Source organism: Pelodiscus sinensis, chromosome 13 (genome assembly GCF_052426305.1).
Source record: "Pelodiscus sinensis isolate ZL-2025 chromosome 13, ASM5242630v1, whole genome shotgun sequence".
NCBI classification, from domain to species: domain Eukaryota; kingdom Metazoa; phylum Chordata; order Testudines; family Trionychidae; genus Pelodiscus; species Pelodiscus sinensis.
In genome coordinates this window covers 12,688,722-12,712,941 of record NC_143064.1, presented here as the reverse complement: position 1 = coordinate 12,712,941, position 24,220 = coordinate 12,688,722, and the positions used below count along the sequence as shown (strand labels likewise).

The following is a 24,220-nucleotide window of genomic DNA, read 5'->3' as shown; positions in this document are numbered from 1 at the left end:
AAAGCTTTGTACTTGCCTATCAAGTGTATATCACTCGGAGCTCCAATTGTTGAGCTTCTGAGGTAGTCAAACAAACACAACGAACTCTGAGAGCTCCTTACATCCCCATAAATTCATTCAAAACATGAACATTACCACTTCAATCAGCCCACTTCAATGGGTCACCATTATCATCCTGCCCATGAGGTGTGCAAAACATTTATCAGTGTTGCCACTTCATTAACAACACCACTTAATATGACATGTGGCCAACTGCAGGGCTACCTAATGAATCTGTACTTTCTTCTCACAGTGCCATTTCCATGTGGGAGGATTACAGCTCCAGAAGCCAAAAGCAAGTTCACCCGAGCCATGAACACCTTTGCTGGGTGGTATTCGAATTCTACCAGTGATCCAGATGAAGCACCAGACAATATCACTAAAATCACCCCCATCATTAAGACAGTTACACGTGTTGTTGGTGGAGTGGAAAGCAAGAAGGGTGAAGTTCCTTGGCAGGTACCAGACATCATGTTCCTCTTTGTCCCCTGATAGATCTGATTGCTCTCTCATTTAGTACACATTAGCTGTGCTGTAGCAACATATTTTGCCCAGTTCTGGTAACTTGCTAGGTGACAGGATGATGGCATCTTTATCCAAATGGGACAATCCAACCAGATTTGGCTGCTGGCAAAGTAATACAAGAGCACTCCAAGCATTTCACTGAATGCAGCCGAAGGGAAAGACTTCTTCAATTAAGCCAACTTATGGAAATATGTTAACATTTTGGGGCACAACTTCACAGTGGAGAAGGGAGAGAGCCATGTTTTAATGCTTAAGACTAAATTGTGGGTTGCATTTAGGATTGCCAGCTTTCCCAACCAAACAGACCAGATGCTATTTGTGGCAATAGCATCCAGTCAGGAAAGTTGGCAACAGTAGACTTGTTTTCCATGAGACTGTCACATAGTGAACCAGAATTTACAATTTAAGGTTCTCATCCAATTTGGTCCATGTGGACAGATCCCTGCATCCATTCAGAAACCCTCTGACATGAGCAAGACCCCAACACTTGCAAGATAAGATCTTAGATATGGGTCGGGGCAGCATTTTACCTGGCGAGTGCCAGGCACAAATATGGCATCATATAAATAATTATGTTCTTTACCCACCCTCCGTTACCATGTAACACCTATTAGAGAACACAGATTGGGCCAAATCCTCGGTGGATGTCAGTCAGTGTACTTCCACTGGCTTCAAAGGCACTACGATAATTGACATAAACAGAGAAACTGGTCCTATATATATTTATAGGAGTCCCACCTACTCCATCTGCTTTTTCCTCACCTCAAGTGACAAACAGATATCATGACATCACAGCCATCTCCATCCCACCAACAGGGATGTCAGGAAACAGAAATATTTTAACATCTGACCAGGAAAAAGCAAATAAAGCTCCACCCGCTGACTGCTATGTAAACAGTTATAAAAAACTAGGAGCTGTCCATTATAACATTCAGGAGTCTATCTGGAACGCCTGTGAAGGATGGGGAGTTAGAACGTCACGTGGCATCAGACTGGTTTCCTGTTGGCAGGGCTTAGTCCAGGGCTAGGCAATAAAATGGTGGCAGTCCACCAGGATTAGCTCCTGGTAGGCCGTTGCCACTATATTTTCCTGCACTGCTGCAAGTATGGGCATCACAGCTCCCATTGGCCTGGAATGGTGATCTGTGGCCAATGGGAGCAGCGATCTCCTGTACCTGCAGTGGCACAGGTGAATACAGTGGTGTGGGGCCTGCCAGGGGCTAACTCTGGCAGATCAGATCCAGCCCGTGGGCCAGTGTTTGCCCAAACCAGCCAGCCTGCAGAGGAATACCTTAAGAGGGGAGGAAGGAAGCTCAGGAATCATCAGAAATTGCCTTCTAGCTTGACGGAAGGTGGGTGATTGCTTTACAGTGTTGATTTTGCATATACCACTTAGCAGTTGCTGTTCCTCACACCATGTCCACTCCCTTAATATACCCCTGATGTTTGCTATCTCTTCGTTACTGGTTCATGTGGTACTCAAGGCTTGGATTTCTCTTTCCATAGGTTCATTTGGAGAATAGTGACGGAGTAGGATTCTGCGGGGGGTCTATTGTCAATGAAAAATGGATAGTAACAGCAGCGCACTGCCTTGTGCTTGGCGGACAGATTACTGTGGTGGCAGGTAAGCAAAAAGAAGAACGCAAGCACTTGTGCGTAGTCAGGTAGGCATGCTATATAAAACAGGTACTATCCAAGTTATGGACATGTTTATCATGGCAAAGCTTCCCCCAAGATTTCACCCTCCTCCCCAAAGCCTAGTTGGGCTACTAGACGTGTGACTGGCATCCATGCTCCAGGAGGATTTGCTTGTGATGTTTGAGGAGACAACGTGTTTTGGTAGATAGGGAACAAAAGTTGTGTTATGGCCTCATTACCACGTTAGCCTACGCTAGCATACATACAAACCATATTAGAATCATGGTGCTCCTCTTCAGGCCAGACAACCGTGCTGTAGTACGGCTAGAATTTTAATGTAACAGTGTCTACTGGCTCTAGAAAACAAAGATGCAGAGCCAGGTCCTCAGGCAATATCAACTGGCTTACCCGCATCACAGTCAAACGGCTTCAACAGAGCAACACCAGTTTACACCAACTGAAAATGTGGCCCAGAGTAAATTAGCAGAGGTGAGCTCAGGTGGCTTCAGTGTTGTCCCCAGGGCTGAGGTGCCCAACAACAAGGCACCTCAAGGAATGAGCATGGAGGGGGGGGGGGGGGTCAAACAAAAATCTCTCACTCAGAACATGACGGCAAGTAGCAGTCTTCTCTCAGAAGACCAAGCTGGCTCAAAACGTGAAATACCTGATTAACATGGATCAGGGGTGGAGCTACGGGTGGCCCGTGGCCCACTCACTTAGGATCCAAGCCGGGCCTGGAGAATGGAGTCAGAGACTAGCCCTGTGCCCTTTACCCAGCATTCCTGCCAGGGAGCAGAATTGGAGGCTTATAAGCCCCCAATCCTGCTAGGAGGTTGGAGCACCAGAGCCGGGACAAGCCCTGGCACCTTGACCATTCTCCCCGCCAGCAGCTGTGGGGAGCCAGAGCAGGGTAAGTCCCCTCCCAAACCCTGCTGGGAGCAGTGGGCTGGGTGTCCACTGGGAGCACCAGCTGGAATGGGACAGCCGTCCCATGTCCTGACCCCAGTGAGAGCATGGAGGGGAGAGGGCCTAGCAGGGCAAGCCCCTGCACCCTGGTCCTGCTGCCCGTTGGGAGATTGGAGGCAAAGAAGGCATGTTGGCTGTGCCCCACTGCAGCAGAAGCGCCCTGAGTGCAGTGTAGAGCCCCTGGCCAGTGTATCTTTCCCTCCCTTCTCCATGGCCAGCTGAAGGATGGGAGAGGTGGCCCCATCATTGCCCCCCCACCTGACCCTAGGACCCACCTACTTGTCCCATCCTGGCTACACCATTGGCATGGATACAAAATTTTCATCCAGATCCAATCCATACAAACAGTGCACAGATGCCCATATTCGTGGCCATAAAGCAGATACCTACAGATTTATAGGGCTTTGCTGATCAGAGAGGCCCATATTAGGCAAAGCCCCGGATAAATCAGTGGCATTGTGCTGCACAGCTCTAAACACACTGACCAAATAGTGCCTCTCCCAACACACTGACCAAATAGTGCCTCTCCCATGAGTCAAAACTGCATTTCAGGTTCCATGGCCATCAGCCTTACGTTTGCTTAAAAGTAATTGTACACCCGAAACACCACACAAATCTGAGAGTCAATTCCAGGAGTGGTGGCCACAAGAGAGAACAATAATCCAAATTCTCCTGCAGTGGTGGAAAACTGAATCCTAGAAGACTAAAAATCTGAAGGAAGTAAAAGTTACAGACTGAAGTAGAGAACTGCACATCTGTGCGAGGAACTATGTGTATACAGCAATGTCCCTGTAAGGTGTAGACAGGAGTTAAGAAGCCAAAACTGAGACAGCCACAAAAATCATTTCATTGCATCTTTGCTAATGCTAATTTTCCCCCCTCCCCACTATCCCATTTCACATACTACTCAGCTTGTATGGCTTGCCTATGGGAAACATGAAGATAATTCAAGGCAGGGCCCCATAACTAAGGCATGGGTGAAAAAGTGATGGTTCGCAGCTGTGACAAGTCAATTTCCTCAAGTTGTTTATGAAGTGTGTATTTCAGACTGTAAGGGTATGTCTACACTAGCCACTCTAGTTCGAACTAGAGTGGCTAATGTAGTCATTCAAACTTGCAAATGAAGCCTGGGATTAAAATATCGCCGCCATTTTTAAATGCCCGGTAGTTTGAACTCCCTGCCCATGGCTACACACGGCATAGTCTAGGTAGTTCGAATTAAAGCCCCTAATTTGAACTACCGCTACTCCTCCTGCAATGAGGAGTAACGGTAGTCTGAATTAGGGCTTTAGTTCGAACTACCTACTCCGTGCTGCAGGGAGGGAGTTTGAACTACCGGGCATTTAAAAATGGCAGTGCCCGGGAACATGCAAATAAAGCCCGGGATATTTTAATCCCGAGCTTCATTTGCAAGTTTGAATGACTACATTAGCCACCCTAGTTTGAACTAGGGTGGCTAGTGTAGACATACCCTCATTTTTATCTTGGGTGTGTGCCCCATTTAAACGGAGTCTGTTATTTGCAGCTAGTACTAACTGGATTTACACCCTGGCTGTGTCTACACTGGCACCCTTTTCCGTAAAAGGTTTGCTAATGAGACACTTCGGAATTGCAAATTCCGTGGGGGAATTAAATATCCCCCGCGGCATTTGCATGAACATGGCTGCCGCTTTTTTCCGGCTCGGGGTTTTGCCGGAGAAAAGCGCCAGTCTAGATGGGATCTTGCGGAAAATAAGCCCTTTTCCGGAAGATCCCTTATTCCTCCCTTGAAAGTAGGAATTCCGAAGTGTCTCATTAGCATCTCTTTTACGGAAAAGGGTGCCAGCATAGACACAGCCCCCCATGTGCTCAACATTGAGGGTATCTGGGTATATTTAAAATGGTGACTTTATGACCGAATTGGTCCAAATTAAGAGTGGGATTTTCTAAAAGGGTTAAGAGACTCGGGAGCAAAGTCCCCTTGACAGAAGTGTCCCATGAAGGAGAATGCCTCAAGGCACTTTCTGTGTTTTGATCCTCCACTTACTTTAGCGTTTTTGGCCCCTTATTCCACATGGGTGGAGGCTTGTGGCTGATTTCAGCAGAGCTCCGTGTCAGTACAGAGTGTGTCTGCGAAGGATCAGGGTCCAGCCTTGCCTCATAAGGTTTGGCACCACATTTTCCACCCTTTGCTTTCAACCAATCTTGTCTCCAGGAAAGCTCGCCATATCTGTTAAACTAGGAGAACAAATGTTCGGTTTCACTTTAGAAGGGGCCATTTTTTTTTTTTGGCTTCAAAATAGATCTGTTTCCAAATTTGCATTTTGTCGCAAGTTCATCCATTTGTACCTTCATCCCAAATGTTTCACCCCTCCGTGTGGGATACAGGATCACTGTTCTGGAGCACACGGGGGTTTTATCGTAATGGATTTTATTGATGGACACCAAGTAAAGAGACAAAATGCCTGGGCTTGCAAGCTTTAGCAATCACTGCGGAGTATATTCCAAACAGCACACATATTGCATTTGCCCCTCCATCCATGCCAAACGCCTACCTTTGCTGACAGAACAAATAGCACCCGGGGAACAGGTTGGACTCACCACATTAGCACCTTCTGCTGTTCTCCCAGGGAGTTTGCTCTTTGCAGACCTGGAGCACCCTCCTCAGGTGGTGCCTCACCTACTGTTACTGGTCTCCATCACGCCAGAAGCCACATACCTCTCAGACTGCGGTGCCTCTTCTGCTGGGTACTGTACTCTGGCAATGCCCACACTGGGGTCCCTCCATGTTGGGGAGAGACTCCCCCCAATCCCACCATTCACCTCAGCGGCCCTCTCACCACAGCAATCCATTAGTCTAGCCCCTTCCCTCCAAGGCAAACTGCAGTCTGAATTGGCCAGTCTTCATTGGCAAAGTGTGTGTGTGTGGGGGGGGGGGGGGGGGGGGGAGGGAGGCGTAGACCTGCTTCCTAATTCCTCCCAGCCACGTCCAGCAGCCCTAGTACCCTCCTGGAGCCCTGCATCAGGGCCTCGGCCTGGGAGCTGGTCAGGCCAGAGTTCCCCTGCCCTTCCCCAGCACTGCTCTGTCTAGATAAAGGCAGCGAGTCCTTTCCCCTCCAGAACTGGAGAGAGACTAAACTCCCTCTACCCAGCAGCCCTTCTTACAGTGCCTAGCCTGGTCCTGATTGGCTGCCTTCAGCCTCCCTCTGATTGGCGCATGGAACAGCCCTCTCCCAGGGCTGCTTTAACCCCTTTTATTTCAGTGTGGTGCAACCACCCCATCACAACCCTCCTTAACATATTTAGCAAACAAAAACAAAGGTATTAACATGCTCCCACAAATTTCACATAGGGCATATATTCAGCCTCCCCCCCCCCAAAAAAAATATTTTTGAATCAATACCAATAAGAAAGAAATCCCTCAAAGTCTCTACGATAGGTCTTATTTTTACAGTTTAGTAGTGGCAGGTAAAAACTGCCTACTCCCTCAGTTCTATCCTAATACACTGGAAACACAGACAGACACTCTCTCTCTCTCTCTCTCTCTCTGAAGGTGGCTCAATATCAGTAGCAGTGTAGTTAGCAAAGCTGCCACGCTAGCCCAAGTCAACCAAGAAGCACGAATATGAACACAGAAAGCTAAGGGATGGTTGGACTTCAGGCTCCCTCATGGCGCATTCAGCAGGAAGACACCACTCGGTTGAAACCAGAAGCACTGCGAATACAAGTTACAGCCCAGCTTAGATTTCAGAGACTGCAGCAAACCTTGTCAGAAGGTTGAGTGAGGCAGAGGCTAAACCCACCCAACCCACTTTGGGCCACACAAAAAAAGGAGAAGTGGGCTGAGTGTGACAAGCTATTCAGCACGTCTCCGGATCCCCCCTCCATCCCACCACAGTTACCTGCAGATAGAGGATGCTGGTCACAGTAGGGGAAGCAATTCTGCTTTTGGTTTCCTTGCAGAGATAGTTAGCAAGCTGCTTGGGCAGGCTGATGCTCCTTTGAGTAGGAAAGGACTTCTCTGGCTGCAGTCAGACAAATCTGAGTGCTGTGCAGCCTCAAAACACCTGAAGTCTTGACAAATCCTCCCTTTTGTTTAGAAAAATCTTTTAAGGGACAGTATAGCCTGCCAACAAATCAGCTGCAATAGCCCTAAGCAACAAACTGCCTGCAGCTGAATTTTATCCTCAGCAGAGGAAAGTGTAGGAAGTTGGGGGGAGGGGGAGATCTGCAGGAGCTGAGAAGGGCTGGCTACATCCACATCAAACCCTTTGGGGACACCATCCTTCTGGCAATGATACAGAACATTTGCTCGTGGCTATTGTTTTGGAGGATTGGGTTTTTTGTTTTTGTTTTTTGCTAATAAATGGCCTGTTTTAACATATAATAGTCTTGGTTCTGGATACTCTGTACTATCCAAAGATAATGCTCCCCCCATACAACTCTTCAAAGCCTCTTAAGAATCACCAAACTTCTGTTTGCCCAAATGCTACAACAATTTGATTATCACCCCTGTTCTCCAATCTGAAGGCCAGGATTAGCCCCAGCTGGTTGGCTGGTTTTAACACAGTACTTCTATTGGATCTTTACCACTGGCTCTGGTATGATACATCAGGTTACATGGTCAGCTATCTTTAAGTAGGCGTTACCCACTGGTGTATGTGAGTGCGTTGCAGGTTATCTGTGCTACTCCACAAAGGAACTGTGTTGTCATAGCCCTCAGTTATAGACCACAGCGGGTCATAGGGTCAGTGGTGTGTGTGTCACCTTAAGAGGGTGGTCATTGCATCAGTTAACTCTAGAGCTAAAAGTGTGAGTGTCTGCAGTTTGAAATAAAGAGTTGGGGACTGCACCAACAGCTTCTCCCTGAACCTGCACAGACCACAGCACACACTCATCAGTGGGTTACACTTGCATCCTATGGGACATGACTTATTACCCGCTCCTGCAGCACAGGACTCTGTCCAGGTATGTCTACACTTGCACCCTCTTTTGAGAGAGGGATGCAAATGAAGACATTCAAAATTGCAAATGAAGCCAGGATTTAAATATCCCATGCTTCATTTGCATATTTACATTATGGTGCTATTTCAAAATAACAGGCGCTGTTAAGACGTGGTTATTTCAAGAGAAAACTCTTCTCTCGAAATAACCCTTATTCCTCATCCAATGAGGTTTACCAGTTATTTTGAGAGAAGGATTCTCTCTCGAAATAACCACGTCTTAACAGTGTCTGTGATTTTGAAATAGCGCTATTTCAAAATAGCGCCATAACGCGAATATGCAAATGAAGCACGGGATACTTAAATCCCAGCTTCATGTGCAATTTCGAATGTCTTCATTTGCATTCCTCTCTCAAAAGAGGATGCAAATGTAGACATACCCTCCCATAAGGAAACTGCTTACGAGCTATTGCTCCTGTTTGCTCCCTGATCCCTTGCAGGGTAGACATCCTGCTTCCAATTAAGTCATTTTCAAACCCAAATGGTGCAGGATCAGATCCTCATTAAGGAGATAATCACCCACTTTGCCCTCAGCTCTGCAGTTGGCAAGTTTTTCCCCACATCTTGCTTTGTAGAATCAGGGCCTCAATCAGATCTGTTAATAGAGTGCATCAGCACAAACACAGTGGCAGGCAGAGTGAACCTTGTATCAGCCAGACAGATGGACATCTAAGAGCGACACTTCTCCTAGTAGTGCAATGTACCATCAGCCCTGGGGCAGAGCCAATTCCCAGTGTGGGATCTGAACCTATGATGTTTCAGCTCCTAGCTGCACTTTCGTGACACTAAAAGTACCAGCTTTACGTGGTGACTAGCCCTGGCAGTGTGGTTAGTCACTTACTGGTTACTTGTAATTGTAAAAAGCACCATGTTTATCTCCCCAGGTGAACACAACACAGAAGTCAATGATGGTATCGAGCAATATCGCCAAGTGGTGAATATCTTTCCTCATCCCACCTATAACGCCAGCCAAAACAAGCACCACAATGACATAGCACTGCTAGAGCTTGAGACCCCACTGGAGCTCAACAGTTATGTCACACCCATTTGCATTGCCAGCAAGGAATTCACCAACAGCCTCCTCAAATATGGGACTGGCACTGTGAGTGGCTGGGGGAGTCAGCTGTTCCGGGGAAGGGAGGCCACCATCCTACAGGTTCTGAAAGTTCCATTCGTTGACCGCGGAACATGTCTGAGGAGCACCACGTTTTCCATCTTACCGAATATGTTCTGCGCAGGTTATCATTCAGAGGCGAAAGATACATGTGAAGGGGACAGTGGGGGCCCTCACACTACAGAAATAGAAGGCACCTGGTTTCTAACTGGAATAACCAGTTGGGGGGAGGAGTGTGCACTGGAAGGCAAATACGGTGTCTACACCAGAGTATCAAAGTACAGCAAGTGGATAAAAGACAGAACAAGTCTTGCTTAATTAATGGAGAGCTAAGCATTTCTTTCACTTTTCTGTGGCTTGCCTGATGAGAAGAGGTTAGGAGAATATAAAACCACTAATATGTTTTTCTTAAAATGTTGCTTTTTAGTAAACTCAGCAGAACCATTTTTCTTTTAGGCTAAAAATTTGCATAGAGACTTCAGTGTGTATGTGGTCAAAGGAAAAAATATCCATTTATTGTAAATGGCCAAATTCTGCTCTCATTCATGACCCCTGAGGTCATGCTTGTGGCAGAGGACAGAATTTAAGGTGAAGAACTACTATGGGATTTTGCCATGGCTGAAACAATTTCACATTACCCTCTCTGCCAACAGTTTTCAGGATCTGGAGCTTTTTATGTGAACCAGTACAAGTGTTGTCTGTGATCAGAAGGAAATTCTTGCATGAGATTCATTAATGTGTAACACTGGTTCTCATGAGTGTAAAATAACTTGAAAGTACTGACCTATTAAACTCATGTGAAAGTAGCTACACGATTTGTGATACTGATTTCTGCCGTAACTTGATTCAAGGTTAGGAAAAGGTAATTGTTTGGCATCTATCTCCACACGTTAACATTCCCTGTATTATTCAGAGTCAATTAGAACTAGAGACCAGATCCTCTGCTCATGTAAATTGATGTCACTGTATGGACTCCCATGGAGCCATTTATACCAGCTGAAGAAATGGATGGATATTTTTAAAGCTCAGATGATCCTCTTTGTTCTATGACTTATGGGTAAGTATTTGCAAGTAGCTGTCATTTCAATGGGAAAGCAAATAATCTGAACTTGGAATGCAAGGGGATTTTTACCCTAAAAACATTTGCATTCACTAATGCTCAGGTTCTCAGAAGTATTTCAGCACCTAACACCTTTTGCAAACAATGGCAGTTAGGTGGCTCTGAGGATTTGGGCTTTAATGCCACCAGTAGGAGTTCTCTACCTATTCTAATGGGCAGCATCTTAGGTCCATGTGGTCTGCTGCTGTTCCTAGTCAAATTAATGGGAACTTTATCACTCACTTGAATAAATTAGGGTCTAGCACAATATGTTCCATTTATTCATGCAAAATAAACAAACACTTCTCTGTCCAGTCTTGTATCATATGCCTTTGGTCATCCCCTGACCTAAGGCGTTTACATTAAGACATTATTGTACTTTGGGCATCATTGGTTAATTCTAACACTAAAAGCATTAATAAATAAATCTGAAAATGGAATACCTAAGAGGGTGGAAAATACTGTCCATTAAATGCTGAAATCTTAAAGCATTGTGTGCTCAGCCATGAAAAGAGAACATACAAATTTAAGTAACAAGTTACCACATTCCTCCCTTTTGCAGCCTTCAGATTCACCTTGGAATATCCTTAGTTATTTAACTGGGAAAAGCAGACACATGCTGCTGAGTCACAGGCTGTTAGAATAAAACAAAACCTTGTGTTGAGTGTGAAAGTAGTACACATTCTAAGCATGGGACTCAATTTTTGCTGGAAATATTCGTTATTTTTGGTTACAGGAATTAAATACAACTCTTATAGTTAGAGTTGAAATCTAGAGGGTGGCAGAACACTTCAGGGACAGAAAAAGCACAAGAATAAAGAATTCATAGAGATGTGGGATGGATGCATGCAAAAGTTTGCATCATTTTCTTTGTAGTTTAAATATGTAAACTAAGGCTATGGGGGAGGGATAGCTCAGTGGTTTGAGCCTTGGTCCCCTAAACCTAGGGTTATGAGCTCAATCCTTGAGGGGGCTATTTAGGGATCAGGGATGGTACTTGGTCCTGCAGTAAGGACAGGGGACTGGACTTGATGACCTCTCAAGGTCCCTGTCAGCTCTATGAGATGGTATATCTCCATATATTATATTATACTAGACCTGGAAGGTCAGTTTAAGGTACACAACTTTAACAACATAGTTGGAGTCGACAAACCTTAAACCAAGCTTGGCACCGTCTCCACAGTGGGAGGTCAATGTTGGCTTTCCTTATTCCTCATAAGCAGTAGTACCAGCACTGACCAGGGGCGCTCTCAGCATTCAATTTAGTGGGTCCTTACTAGACCCGCTAAAGTGAACACGAGAATATCGATCTCCAGTGTGGCAAATGGAGATGTGGCCTAAAACTTGACTCAGTGAAAGGGCTCTTCTCCATACTCAGAGGACAGGGATCAAGTATTGAATCTTCTCCCCAATCTGTTGTCATAATAGCAGCAAAGCCACTTTGTGACAGGTAATATATTGGTAGAGGTAACCTGCTGCTCCTATCTTTGTGTTGCTTTTGGCTACAGCATCCAGTGGTCCCCTTTTAGTTTATAGATGAACTGGCCACCTCCCTAGCCTGCTCACTAGGTTCCCTTTGTTCTCTTGCACACCTCTGCTCCACAGCGTCCCTTCGAAGCTCTCTTCTCCCTCGGCAGCGGAAATATCTGTAGCTTTTGTGGGTCCCGTAGGAGGCGTCATGAGTCCACCCAAGGTGCCCCCTTCCCATAGGAAGCAGAGAGATTTGCTTTAGGAGTGATGAAGCAAAACGAAACCGAGGCTTCTGAGAGCTAAACAGAGGTGAGTTAAATTTCTAATCTGATAAACAAATACACAATTAACCAAGTAAATCTATGCACGTTTATTTACCAAATTCAAGGGAACTCAGAGTGCAGGGAAAGTTTAAATAAGATAATCACTAACTCCTGTCTCGTTTGCACTGGAAAGCATGACATCTATACAATTCCATAGGCCGTGTTTTTATTCCTATGGGTCGGTGATCAGCATATGCTGAGGATGTGCAAGCTTTGTCACACAGGTCCACTTTGGATGTAGGCCAATGCATGACAACAAATGCTTGCCCAAAGAATACTCCTTGATTTGCATCACCTTCCTGGCTTCCTCCCCTCACAAAGGTAGAATATTAAGAGGGAACCCCCACCCCCCATGGTCAACGAGGCATCTTTATATCCATGGTATTATTTTGAAGCTTATGCTTAATTCAGATTTTACAAGGTGTCTCTGTTGCAGGTTGTATAGTGAAGAGCCTTTAAAAAAGCATCATGTGGTGTTCCCTCATTACACAGCAATCCCGGCATTGCATGGCCAAAGGGCATGTCCTGGGGCGATGGATGACTTGCAGTGTTCAGAAGGGAGTTTCATTGCCACCCTCATGTCACTTACAACAGCATGATGAAGCTATGTTAAAATGGATGAAACAAATTAATACTTAATATGGGGTAACCACAGATCCATGCTATGGCCTCCAGACAGTCTTTAAATGCAGCTGCTGCTATTTATCTAAATGGAGCTAATTTTAGCCTCATTTCTGAAAATCGCCGATCACTGTAATTTTTGCAGCAATATCCATGAAATGCCACAAACATCAGTGACACTATATGCAAATGAGTTATTCACAGTCACTAGTTTGGGCCAGATATAGGCCCTGATTCAGGGGAACTCTAACCATGTTTTTACTTTAAGCATATGCTTAAATTTTATTGAAGTTAAATTTTAAAGAAATCAAGGGTATACCAAGTATTTTCCTGAATCAAGGACATCCACAGTGCAGGCAGGAACTGTATTAACTTCTCCAAACTCTTCCATTACTATTCCAGTCCCAGCCCCTCCCCTCCCCCGGCTAAGTTTCGGATATGCCAAATTGTATGGTGTGTTATAGATCAAAGCTTACTATAGATTTCAAGATGTAGCACAAATTATTTTGTACTTCGTTTTTCAGGCTATAGCACTGTCACTGATATCTCTGCCCCTCTTATCTCTCTTTTTTGGTTTATGTTACTTCCACTCCAATTCATCAGATGAAGTGGGTTTTGCCCACAAAAGCTCATGATTCTATATATTTTGGTTAGTCTCTCCGGTGCCACAGTACCACTTATTGTTTTTAAAGTTACAAACACAATTGCCCTTCTGAGATTTTTTTTTATCACCAGTTAATCCACCAATGAACAAATCAGATTATTTATAATATCTATGTATATTATGTTAAAATATGTCTAAGGGCTTTATGGCTACAATGAAGAAAGGAAAAGCAGTGAACAAAATGAAAGCTATATTTTGTACAGTAAAAGTACAGAACTTGTTAGACACAATTCAATGTTCTCATATGAATTTATTTAACAATGTTTCAATTTTTTAAATATAGATTTAACACATTTTTACAAGTACATATACAATACAGTTCATTTAAAGTTGCAGACAGAGGGAAAACCCTCTGCTGGAGAGTACCATATACATGAAGACCCTCATTCAACCATATACTTAAGGTAACAGAACAATTATTGTGCAAAGTTCCAAATGTGAAAAGTCTAAGACTGTACAGTCAGATTTGCAGAACTAATCAGTCTCATACATTAGTCAAAGCTTAGAATCAAGACTATAGAAGGCAGAAAAGTAAAACCATTTTAATATGCCATGTATGCTATGACTGAGACATTGCTATTTATGCTTGTACCTCAAAAATGTGTACTTATTACCATACAAATTGTTACTACTATAAGTAGCCTCAATAGTAATTTAACAGAACCTTATTTTTACTCTTAACAAGTGAACTGTGATCTAATTTCAAATAGATAAAAATTTATTGGGATGACTTAAAATCTCTTCATTAAGAATGCCAGTAAATTGGACAATATTGCATCTTGAGTATTTGCAGGGATCCTTAATTAAAATGCAGCTGATCAACTGTACAACTTTCATATTTTAGAGGATGGATGAGTAATGCTATGTTAGAGAAGAGCCAAACAGCATATGTGCAGTGTACTACCACGCTATGAAATGTACCATACACTTCCAATACAGTCATACAGTAGCTCAGCAATTCCTTTGTACAAAATTGGTCACTGGAAAAATTAAAAAATGGTGTTTTTATAAAACAACTTTACACTAACTCAGAATTTATGGTTCACAAATGAAATTCACATCAAAAGGGACCCTCATTAGTCCACAGTATAAAACATTTCAATCCAATAGACAGTGCATAAATTCAAATATCACATGCATAGCATTAGCCCTGTTTTCAACACAATCAGAATGATCTCTATACACGTCTGTTTAAATGTCAAACCACTGTACATATGTATTACAAAAAGAAAACAAAATAAATTATGAACCATTTAAATTCTTTTTTTCAAAAATTCACAAGTTATCAATAAAGATGCTGAAAAGTACAGTCTTATACTAAGAACATCTTTAGTGCAAATGTGGACATTGAACTTATAGTTATGGCACATGTTCCAAAACGACAATACTCTGAATGTAAACTTCAACACTTGCTCGATACAGATGTTAGCCTTGGAACACTTAGAGTTTCTAAGTGATTCTTGACAACCCTGAGTTGTCTGTCAGTGGGCCTGATCCTTAACCCACTGAAATCAACAGGAATCCTTCTATTGACTACAATGAGCTTTGGATCAGATCTTCAGTGCAAAAGGAAGTTCTTTAGCATTATTGCATCATCATCATCATATGACCCAGCCAAAAGATGACCTTACCGTACATGACATTCACATAGCTACAATATATTTAAACCCATTCCATAAAACCAATTAATTAGAAAACGTGGCTTTTTTTTTCTTTTTGGTCTACTAAAACTGAACTTTCCTTTGCAAGCAACCAGAACAAAGATTGTCAACTAATCAATAGGTAAAGCTTTCAACCTGTAGAATCAATTTCAGGCATCTAAATGAAGCATCAAGACACTGTTGAATTACTTCGCTGATGAAACGTAATGGATGTCATGGAAAAACAAGAGGCAAAAATAAAACAATACTGTATTTTCCATGGTGGAAAAAAATGAAATAGTAAAGAATGTCTTCCTTTATGACTGTGACAATCTGTTTAGGACTGCAGTCCCTCTCAGTGCAGATGAAGTTGTGAAGTTCTGTGAATGTGATGAATAGTATAGGATAATTCCAACTATTGTGCTGTGTCTCTGTAACACCTATTTCAAAGTCTCCAAAACAGCATCAAAAATAGGATGCTACTAGTTCACCTTTAATTCAGGGGGAACTAAACTTTCTTGTGTTACACAGGGCAGCATCTATAAAGTAATGAAGAATGATAACATTAAAGCATCTTATCCCAAGAATACATTGTTCCTGTAATAATGCAACATGTGCACCAAAACCGTGGTATTCACTAAAAGTCAATTTCCATTAGTTTCAGTGAAAGTTTTGTCCAAGCAAGGACCACAGAATTTGACTTCCGTAATCTACCAGTTGACTACCACGATCAGTTTGATAGAATCTTCTCTGCATTTACTTTGCTGTAATGCTCAAATGTTCTTTATGTAGTAAGAAAAGACCTACTGTATGAAGCTCATGAGAACCTCCACTTGTGTGGAGGACTCTTATTGTTTCAAAGGCAAAAAAATCAACATGGGATTTAATGGACCCTGTATAAATAATTTTTCTTGTACAAATGACATAGCTTGTGACTGAAATCATTAAAGTGCATACTAGTGCAAACTGCTTCATTATATTTGCAAAACTATAATTGACATTTTAAATTGAATTATTTACAGTATTCCCACTAATGTTAGCAAACATGCTCATGTAAGCTTGTAAGAACTCAACATCCAAAACAAAGAACCATACAATCTCAAAGCAAGTGCTCTGCTATCATTAATACTCCCTCAGAGGTACCACACATGGGGTCCCAGGTCAACTGAAGTCAACAGAAAAACTCCCACTGACTCCAATAAGCATTGGGCCAAGCTAAGAATACATATTGATAGGCTACGACGATCCATTATGCACTACTGATTTCAGTAAAACAAAAGTGCATATAATTAATGTCCTCAGCATGACTGTCATATGAGAGCACACTTTGTTGGATGCTTGGTACATCATGCACCCATAAGGAACTGAATAGGTTAGTTAAGTAAGTAGGGCGCTATCACTAATCAAAACAATGAACTCTCTTGTTGCTAACAATATGCTATTTAAGCAAGTGTAAAGGGAATTATAGCCCTGGATCCTGTAAAGAGCTCACACAGGCAGATGTTGTGGATCCTCATTAAAATACATGGGAGTCCACCAATGAAGAGCTCACTCCAGCAGTGAGATCTAACACTGGAAGGAAGTGGCTTGACTTGTTGTCAATTTGTTGCTCTTCAGTATTTGTAAGGACTAGTTTTTAGGGAGCTCCCTGACCAGACTCTCATTTTCACAGCATAGTTGTTTGCCCATAAAAAACCCCCACACCACTAACAAATCATTGGTATAGCTGGCGGAACTTAAAATATCCCACTGCCTGATTTGTCGGTCCAAACAGGAGGTATCGAAACTAGGTGTCTAAGGCTTTGTCCATATAGGAAAGTTTTACCAGTTACACTAGAAGAGTTACATTGGTACAGGACACTCGTATTCCAAATCCATAGCTTGAGACCACCAATAAATGTCAAAAGGTACAAAAGTTCACAGCTAATTAAGAGCTCCAAGGATGAAGACTCACTCCCTGCCTTCGGCTTTTGTTAACATATTTATATGTTCACCACACTACAAGGTACATTTTTCACTATAAAATGCTTGATCCTTGGGCACCCACGAAATTTGTATCTTCAGCTGTTCTACCACATCCCCAAGTAATTTGTTATTTCCCTTTTTAGACTCTGATTATACATTGATAATCAAATATATATAAATGAAATCGTTTGAGCCTACACTTATGTTTTTAAATACAGGCAGTCCCCGACTTACGTCGGATCCGTACTTATGAATGGGGCTTTTCTTGCCCTGGAGGATGCGGGCGGCGGGACCGCCCAGACGCGCCGCGGTCCCGCCGCCCGGGTCCTCCACGGCTTTGCTCCGCGTCTCCCTGGTCTGCTGGGGGGGGGGGGGGGCGCAGCTAGTGCGCCCCCCCCCCAGCAGACCAGGCTTTTCTTGCGGACCCCAGTGGTAGAGCAGCTGGGGTGCTGCCGGTTGGTCTTGCAGCGCCACTCCTCGGTGCTACTGGACCAACCCGGCAGCACCCCAGCTGCTCTGCCCCAGGCGTCCTGATTCAGTCCCCAAGTTGCTCTGCCCCGGGCTTCCTGGAATCAGCCGCTGATCAGTTTCAGTAGCAGCTGACTTGGGGACACCTGAGGTAGAACAGCTGGGGTTTTGCCAGGTTGGTCCCCACAGCGCCAAGGTGCGGTGCTGCAGGGACCTACCCGGCAGCTCCCCAGCTGCTCTGTCCCAGGCGTCCAGATTCAGCTGCTGTTGAAACTGATAAGCGGCAGATTCCAGGAAGCCCGGGGCAGAGAAACTCTGCCTCAGGCTTCCTGTAGTCAGCTGCTGGTCAGTTTCAACAGTGGCTGAATCTGGACGCCAGTTCCGACTTACGTAGAAATTCAACTTAAGAACAAACCTGCAGTCCCTATCTTGTACGTAACCCGGAGACTGCCTGTAGTCCTTTTCACATCATTTTTGACCTATCATATATTTTCTTGAGTCGTGGAGGGGGAGGAAGTGCACTTCAAAAGCATGCAGAGCTGACCTAATTCTGCTCCCAGGGCATTCAGTGGAAGTATTACCATTGACTTTAATGGCAGATAGGATAGGCCAACACAGAAGATTATTGACAATCCCTTGTCCTTTGTCTGTTTTCTCCTTCGAATATATACACACATCATGGGTGCAGCCATGCTTCCTTATTGAGGGAGAGCCTGGTTCTGATCTCACCGACATCAGTGTAAATCCAGAGAGACCCTAGTGGAGCTACACTAGTGTGAGACCAGTGTATGTTAAAAGGAAACGAGATCTGCAGAGTCTAGGGAGATAATTGGATACATTTACTTTCACACACGGGCTTCAAGCTAGCAAGGAAGTCCTCATGGGAGAGATCCCTACACAAAGACGAGGGCCTGTTCACTTCAGGCTTCATTTAGACAGCAGGATCTTCACCTATATGGAACTATTTCAGGATCAGAGGTGGGATTTTTCAGAAGCATCTAGATATGTTAGGAACCCAGTTCCCACTGAGTTTCATTCACTTGGCAATTCTGAAAATCCTACCTCAGGGTCTTGCATGGCATTTACAATGTAAAAAACAATGAGGAGTCCTGGGGCACCAAAGGCTAACAAATATATTAGCATAAAAACTTATGCCAAAATAAATGTATTAGTTTTTAAGGTGCCATGGGACTCCTTGTTGTTTTTGCTAGAACAGACTCAGACAGCTTCCCCTCTCAAAACTGACAATGTAGATGCCCCAAGAAACAGAAGAGCACATGACTTTGATTTGAAGGATTTCAGTTACATACACCGGCACTTAGGATTAGATATAATTCTATCCTGTTTCAAGCTATTTAAAGGGACAACTTTAAAATCATATTAATATTTTAAACCTATTATTAGGTATAATAAAAAGAGAATTTCCTTTATTTTCCCCCCCTTTTTTTTTGCTTGGTGCACACATTTACCCATGTTCTGCATATTGCCAGCTTAACTCTAGCCTGAACAGTCAAATCCCCAGCCCTGCAAATTCATGCAGCAGCTCAGGTCCCTGCATTCATGTGGAGTTTTGCATAGTTAATGCATCTATTTGCATAACAGGCGCCTCACTCCATTTCCTTGATTTGCATGGATGCCTTTTTCCATCTTTCATTTCTTTAACACAGCAGAGAGAAGAGGAAAATCTATTTACAAAATTAGGATAATGCAACGTAAAGTAGGCAGGGGCACTCCATAACAGATGGTATACCTGGAAATACATGCATTTTGTTTTGGTAAAAAAAAATTGATTCACATAAATTGAGAGTGTCCCTCAAAACAGGCACAGTGGTCTAGTCCCATAAAGCCCCATGGTGGAATTTCAAAATCATCCCACTCTTGGCATGGCATGACAGTGGGGAAAAAAGGCATAAACATACATTTGGCACATATCAGAATTCTAGGGTCAGTGAAATATTTCCTTTCAACTGTGTTTATTCACCATTTGTGAGACAACAGAAAGGAAATATGAATAGTTTAGCCCAAATGAGAGTGGGGGCTGCAGCAATTTCTGGCACAGTGTCAGTGAAATGAAAGTAAGTCAACCCATCTGTTTTATGTTGTGGTATGGCCCTCATATCTGCCAGTCCACCCCAGTTCCTGATAGCTTGGTGTCACACCACAGCTGGAAAGCAGGGATATGACATGCTTTTTTGTTGCCAACATACATGCAAAATTCACAGGACTTATCAAGATCTTTGGCATGTGAGAAAGAGGTGAGATTTTTGGAGAACAGGTTATTTGATGATCCATTGTGGAATTGAAGTTTGAATTATCTGCTGATCTTCCAGCACCAAGCCATATCTAACAGTTAGAAGAAGGCACCGTAACCCAAAAGCACATGCTTAAGTCTAAGGGGAAGCTAATGTTTGAATGCTGGTATTTTATGCATATGTCTGTCTAGAGACCCCATTCACCATGAGAGCTGTCCATTGCCACATTCAATTCAGAGTGATTTCTGCCTCCCTTTAATGCATGCAGAAATCCACATACAACTAGCAAATCCCGCCGTGGATTTCCTTTGGAATTAAAGTGATTCCTCACAAGCAGACCGGGTCTTGCTTCAGAAATCACCATGTGGGAAGGGTAGTCTTCCAGACAGTCTCATAGGCTAATAACAGATTTCCCCAAGTTGTCTAATTGATAAGGCCTGTAAAGAACCCAATAAAACTTTCTCCATCTTCATATGGGTTATAGAAAGACGGGGCTTGAAATATCTGCTTTCCTTGCACTACGAACAGGTTACACAGGGAAGTTGGCTTAACTACAGAGTTCATAGTAGTGACACATTTCAAGCCCTGTGTGATGTAATTAAATTGATCTCAGCCCTGAGGCAGACACCACTAGGTCAAAAGGAAGACTTCTTCCATTATCCTAGCAAGCATCTCTTGAAGACCCTGAAAAGTTTCGAATGGGGGTGTGCACCCCTTTGGAAGCCTTAGGAATAGTCTGTGGATCCCCAGATATTACAGCACTGGAGGAATCCCTTTTGTCACTATAGGAAGCATCTACATGGCAGGCCAGCTGTAGAGATACTCACTGTAGCATTTTTAGTGTTGACGTTCCCTCTGTGGTTTCACCTGTATTTTCCTTAGAGATTTTGAGTTCATTACAGTTTGAACCCAAGCAAAATGCCACATCTCTGAAAAAAGGTTTCAGAGAGTTTTATGCTTATTGTAGGTCAAAGGCTCCAGATCAAATTTACTCTGCGTGTCTGGTGACAAGGAAAAGATGATGTTTCTGTAGAGAGCCCTGAAAATTCACTTTGGGTTCTGAGAGACAAGCTGTGCTGTTTCTTGCTTGTCTTTCTTTAGATATAAAAAAAACTTTTCCTGCAAGACGACAGAGTGACCTTGTGTGTCAAACTGCATCCTGCAGCCCCTCCCTTCACCCTCCTCTGTGCTCAGGGGAGATGTGAGCCATGCGGCCTTCCTCCTCCCCTGTGCTCAGAGGCCAAGCGAGAGATGGCTGAGCCTGGCTGTGCATGGCTTCAGCTTGGGCCAACCGGGGGAAAAGCTGGGCCTAGCACAGCGTGGGCCCAGCCCCTCCTGGCAACTGGGGGAAAGCCAGACCTGGCGTGACTTGGGCCCAGCCCCCCCCACAGAGACCGGGGGAAAGCCAGGTCTAGCATGCCCCCCTGGAGGCTAGGAGTAGGATTGCCAGATGGTTGAAACAAAAATACCAAACACTGCCCCGCCCCCCAAAAAAACGGGAAAAAATTTGTTGAAGGGGGAAAAAAGAGGGGGGGGGGGGGAGACCAAAGTTGTTGAGCAAAAAAAGAAAAAGGACTCCAAGGACTTAAGCCCCCCCATCAAAATTAAAATAAAACAGCATGTCCCCTTTAAGAGTGAGTGCAGGGATAGAAACAGTGGAGCGGTTGAGCACAAAGACCCAGGGAAAAGCATTGCTTCCCCTAGGTCTTTTGGCTGGCAGCCATTTTGTGCCAGCAGCCTTGGGGAACCAGGTAAACACGGGGGCTGGGATCGGGGAGTGGGACTCGGAAGGGAAGGGGGCGAGGCCGGGTGCTGAGTGTTTGTAGGGTTGCCTGGTGCCCGGCATTTTCGCCTCCTGGCCGGGGAAAAATTCAGAAAATACCAAACATCTCAGGTGTCCGGTATTCTCTGAATTTTTTTACCAGACAGGAGGCGAAAATACCAGACTGTCCGGGTGAATACCCGACACCTGGCAACCCTCGCTGGGAAGAAAGCCGGGCCTGGCATGGCTTGCGCCCAGCGTGGTTACAGCCTGGACCCTCCCTGCCCCAGAGGCCAGGAGGAAAGCCAGGGCCAGCACAGCTTAGGCCCAGCCCCTCCTGGCAACCAGGGGGAAAGCCGGGCCCATCCCGGTGACTGTGGGGGGAAGCCTGGCCCAGTGCGGCTTTGGCCTGGCAGTCGGGGAGAGTCGTGTGCTACCTCACTCCACCCCCCCTCCCCTGGCGGTCAGGAGGGATTCAAGGGCAGGGGGCAAAAGCAGCCAAGAGCCAGGGTGGCCTCAGGGCTGGGATTGCGGTGACCCTCAGACTCTCCCTAGCAGTGAAGGGGGAGGGCAGAGCCCTGGCTTGGCCCCTTCAGCAGCTGGTGGGAGAGTTGGGCCCAGCATGGCCTCGGCCCGGTCTCTCCCAGTGGCTGGGGGGAACGAAGAGCCAGGGCCGGGTGGAGGACCAGGGGCGGGGCCCTCCTTGGTCACTGAGGTGGGGGGGGGGGAGAAAGAGAGCCAGGGTGGCCTCAGACCCTTCCTGGTGGCATGGGTGGGAAGAGCTGGGGCCAAGTGGCCTCAGCCTGGTCCCTCCCGGCTGCTGGGGACCTACAAAGAGCCGGGGTGGTCCTGGCCCCTCTTCAGCTGAGAAGGGTGGTGGTGAGCACAGCGAGCAGAGGGCACAACCCCCTAATACATCATTATACAGTTTCTTCAGCCAAATTCTGCTCTCGGTTACCCCTGGATAACCTCCCTATCTTCATAATCTATCATCATTGCACATGTTTTACTCCAGAGCAGAAATTTGCTTTGCCAAACTGAAGCTGTTATCTATGGTCTTGAAAATGCAAGAAATAGAATATAAGCCAGCTTGATTTTCTGGAACAGTGTTGGCACCGTAGCACAGTAGAGTAAAGAAAGTAGAGACATATTGACAGCTCTCTCTCAGGTCAGCAAATATGGCCCAATGCATGCAAGGAACAGAGCTGTTGAGAATGAAAATACCTTGGTCCAATCACATTTCAGAGAACAATGGCTTAGTAACTATAGAGCTGGCATCGCAGAAAATCACTGTCTAAACACCAGCTAACTCCAGTGAAGATTTTTGTATTAGGGCCACATTTTTCCAACGTTACTGCCTAAAATTAGGCACCTAACTCCATATTTAGTCACCTATGTGGTAAGGATGTGAAACTGTGGTTATCTGACTAATCATGTAGTTAATAATTGTACTGAGTACATGATTAGTCGACAGGACCTGTCTGCAGAGACACAGCGGGGGTCACTCCAGGAGCCAACTCGAGCTGGGATTCAGCAGTCCTGGCTCATACTGGCTCCAGAAGCCACCCACTCTGCAGCTCTGCATTTTAAATGTAGTAAGAGCTGCCGGGCTCTTACTACATTTAAAATGCAGAGGCGCGACATCCCGGACCAGTGCGAGCCGGCTTCCTTAATGTGGATGCTCTATCTCCACCTTGAGCACCAGTAAGCACTAGGAAGTAATTACTTTGAATATCTCTGGGGAGTAGTTATTTTGAAACAACAGCAGTTGAGCATCCACACTAACCCTCGCAGAATGAGGGGTTGTTATTTCAAAATAACAAGCCCATTAACTTGAAATAACGGGCTTGCTGTGTGGATGCTCTCCTTGTTATTTCAAAATTATGGGAGTTATTTCAAAATAACTGTAGTATAGACATGCCCTTGCAGAGTTAGGGTGACATAAGCTGCCGGACTTTGACCTAACTCTGTAGTGTACATTAAGCCGTTAAGAGACCTTTGATTTGAGCTCTCTGTGATTTTAGAGAATATTAGCATGGACCCTATAAAGATGGCCATTGTGTAAAGCCTTGGCCAATAGCCACCCTGCTTTAGGCCTCACATATGGCTTGTGGAGCCCACAATACAGTCCCAGAGGAACAGAGTTATGCTACCCAAGAGTTCTGATAAAATCAGGATGAATTGATTGAGTGTTTGTATACATCTGTTATTCATTATGGTGAAATCTGATAAATACAAGATGAGATCATTGTTAAACCAGGTCAAACCACCTGAGAGGTGAAAATCAGAATATTTGACATCTCAGTAATCTCATGAATCTTTAGCAACCAAGTTTTTTGAGGAAAAAATGGAAAATATCAATATTTCTTGACTATATCCAACTGGCATATTGAAATTTTTACATTTATCAACATTTAGAATTTCAATAAAAAAGGGCAAATTTTTCAATGAAATTTCCTGCTAATATTTTTATAGCTGTTTGAATGTTTTTACATTTTAAAATTTCTATGGGAAACAGTAAAAAAAAATGGATAGTTTTATATAAAATGTTTTCCTATTTTTTAAATAGATCAGCTTGTAACTCTCAGGCCAGGTCTACACTAGATCTGGAAGCCACATAAGCTGGAGTCAGCTTACCTTAAGCCGAGCTTGATGGCATCCCCGATGGGAGGAAATGCTCACTTTGGCTACT

At 44.4% G+C, this 24,220-nt stretch overlaps 2 protein-coding genes across 5 annotated transcripts in view; one reads left to right on the top strand and one right to left on the bottom strand.

Annotated features, from left to right (window-relative positions):
* F9 (coagulation factor IX) overlaps positions 1-10,070 on the top strand; it is a 30,049-nt gene extending 19,979 nt beyond the window's left edge. The window contains exons 6-8 of the mRNA XM_006115451.5: positions 293-498; positions 2,071-2,188; positions 9,035-10,070. Of these exons, the coding sequence (XP_006115513.3) occupies positions 293-498; positions 2,071-2,188; positions 9,035-9,582 (872 nt within the window). The 3' untranslated portion in view covers positions 9,583-10,070. The remainder of the gene's footprint in view (positions 1-292; positions 499-2,070; positions 2,189-9,034) is intronic.
* Positions 10,071-13,671: 3,601 nt separating this feature from the next.
* Positions 13,672-24,220, bottom strand: part of MCF2 (MCF.2 cell line derived transforming sequence) — a 128,748-nt gene continuing 118,199 nt past the window's right edge. For all 4 annotated transcript variants that reach the window (XM_075941057.2, XM_075941058.2, XM_089781819.1 and 1 more), the window contains one exon: positions 13,672-15,620. In XM_075941057.2, the coding sequence (XP_075797172.2) occupies positions 15,580-15,620 (41 nt within the window). In that variant the 3' untranslated portion in view covers positions 13,672-15,579. The remainder of the gene's footprint in view (positions 15,621-24,220) is intronic.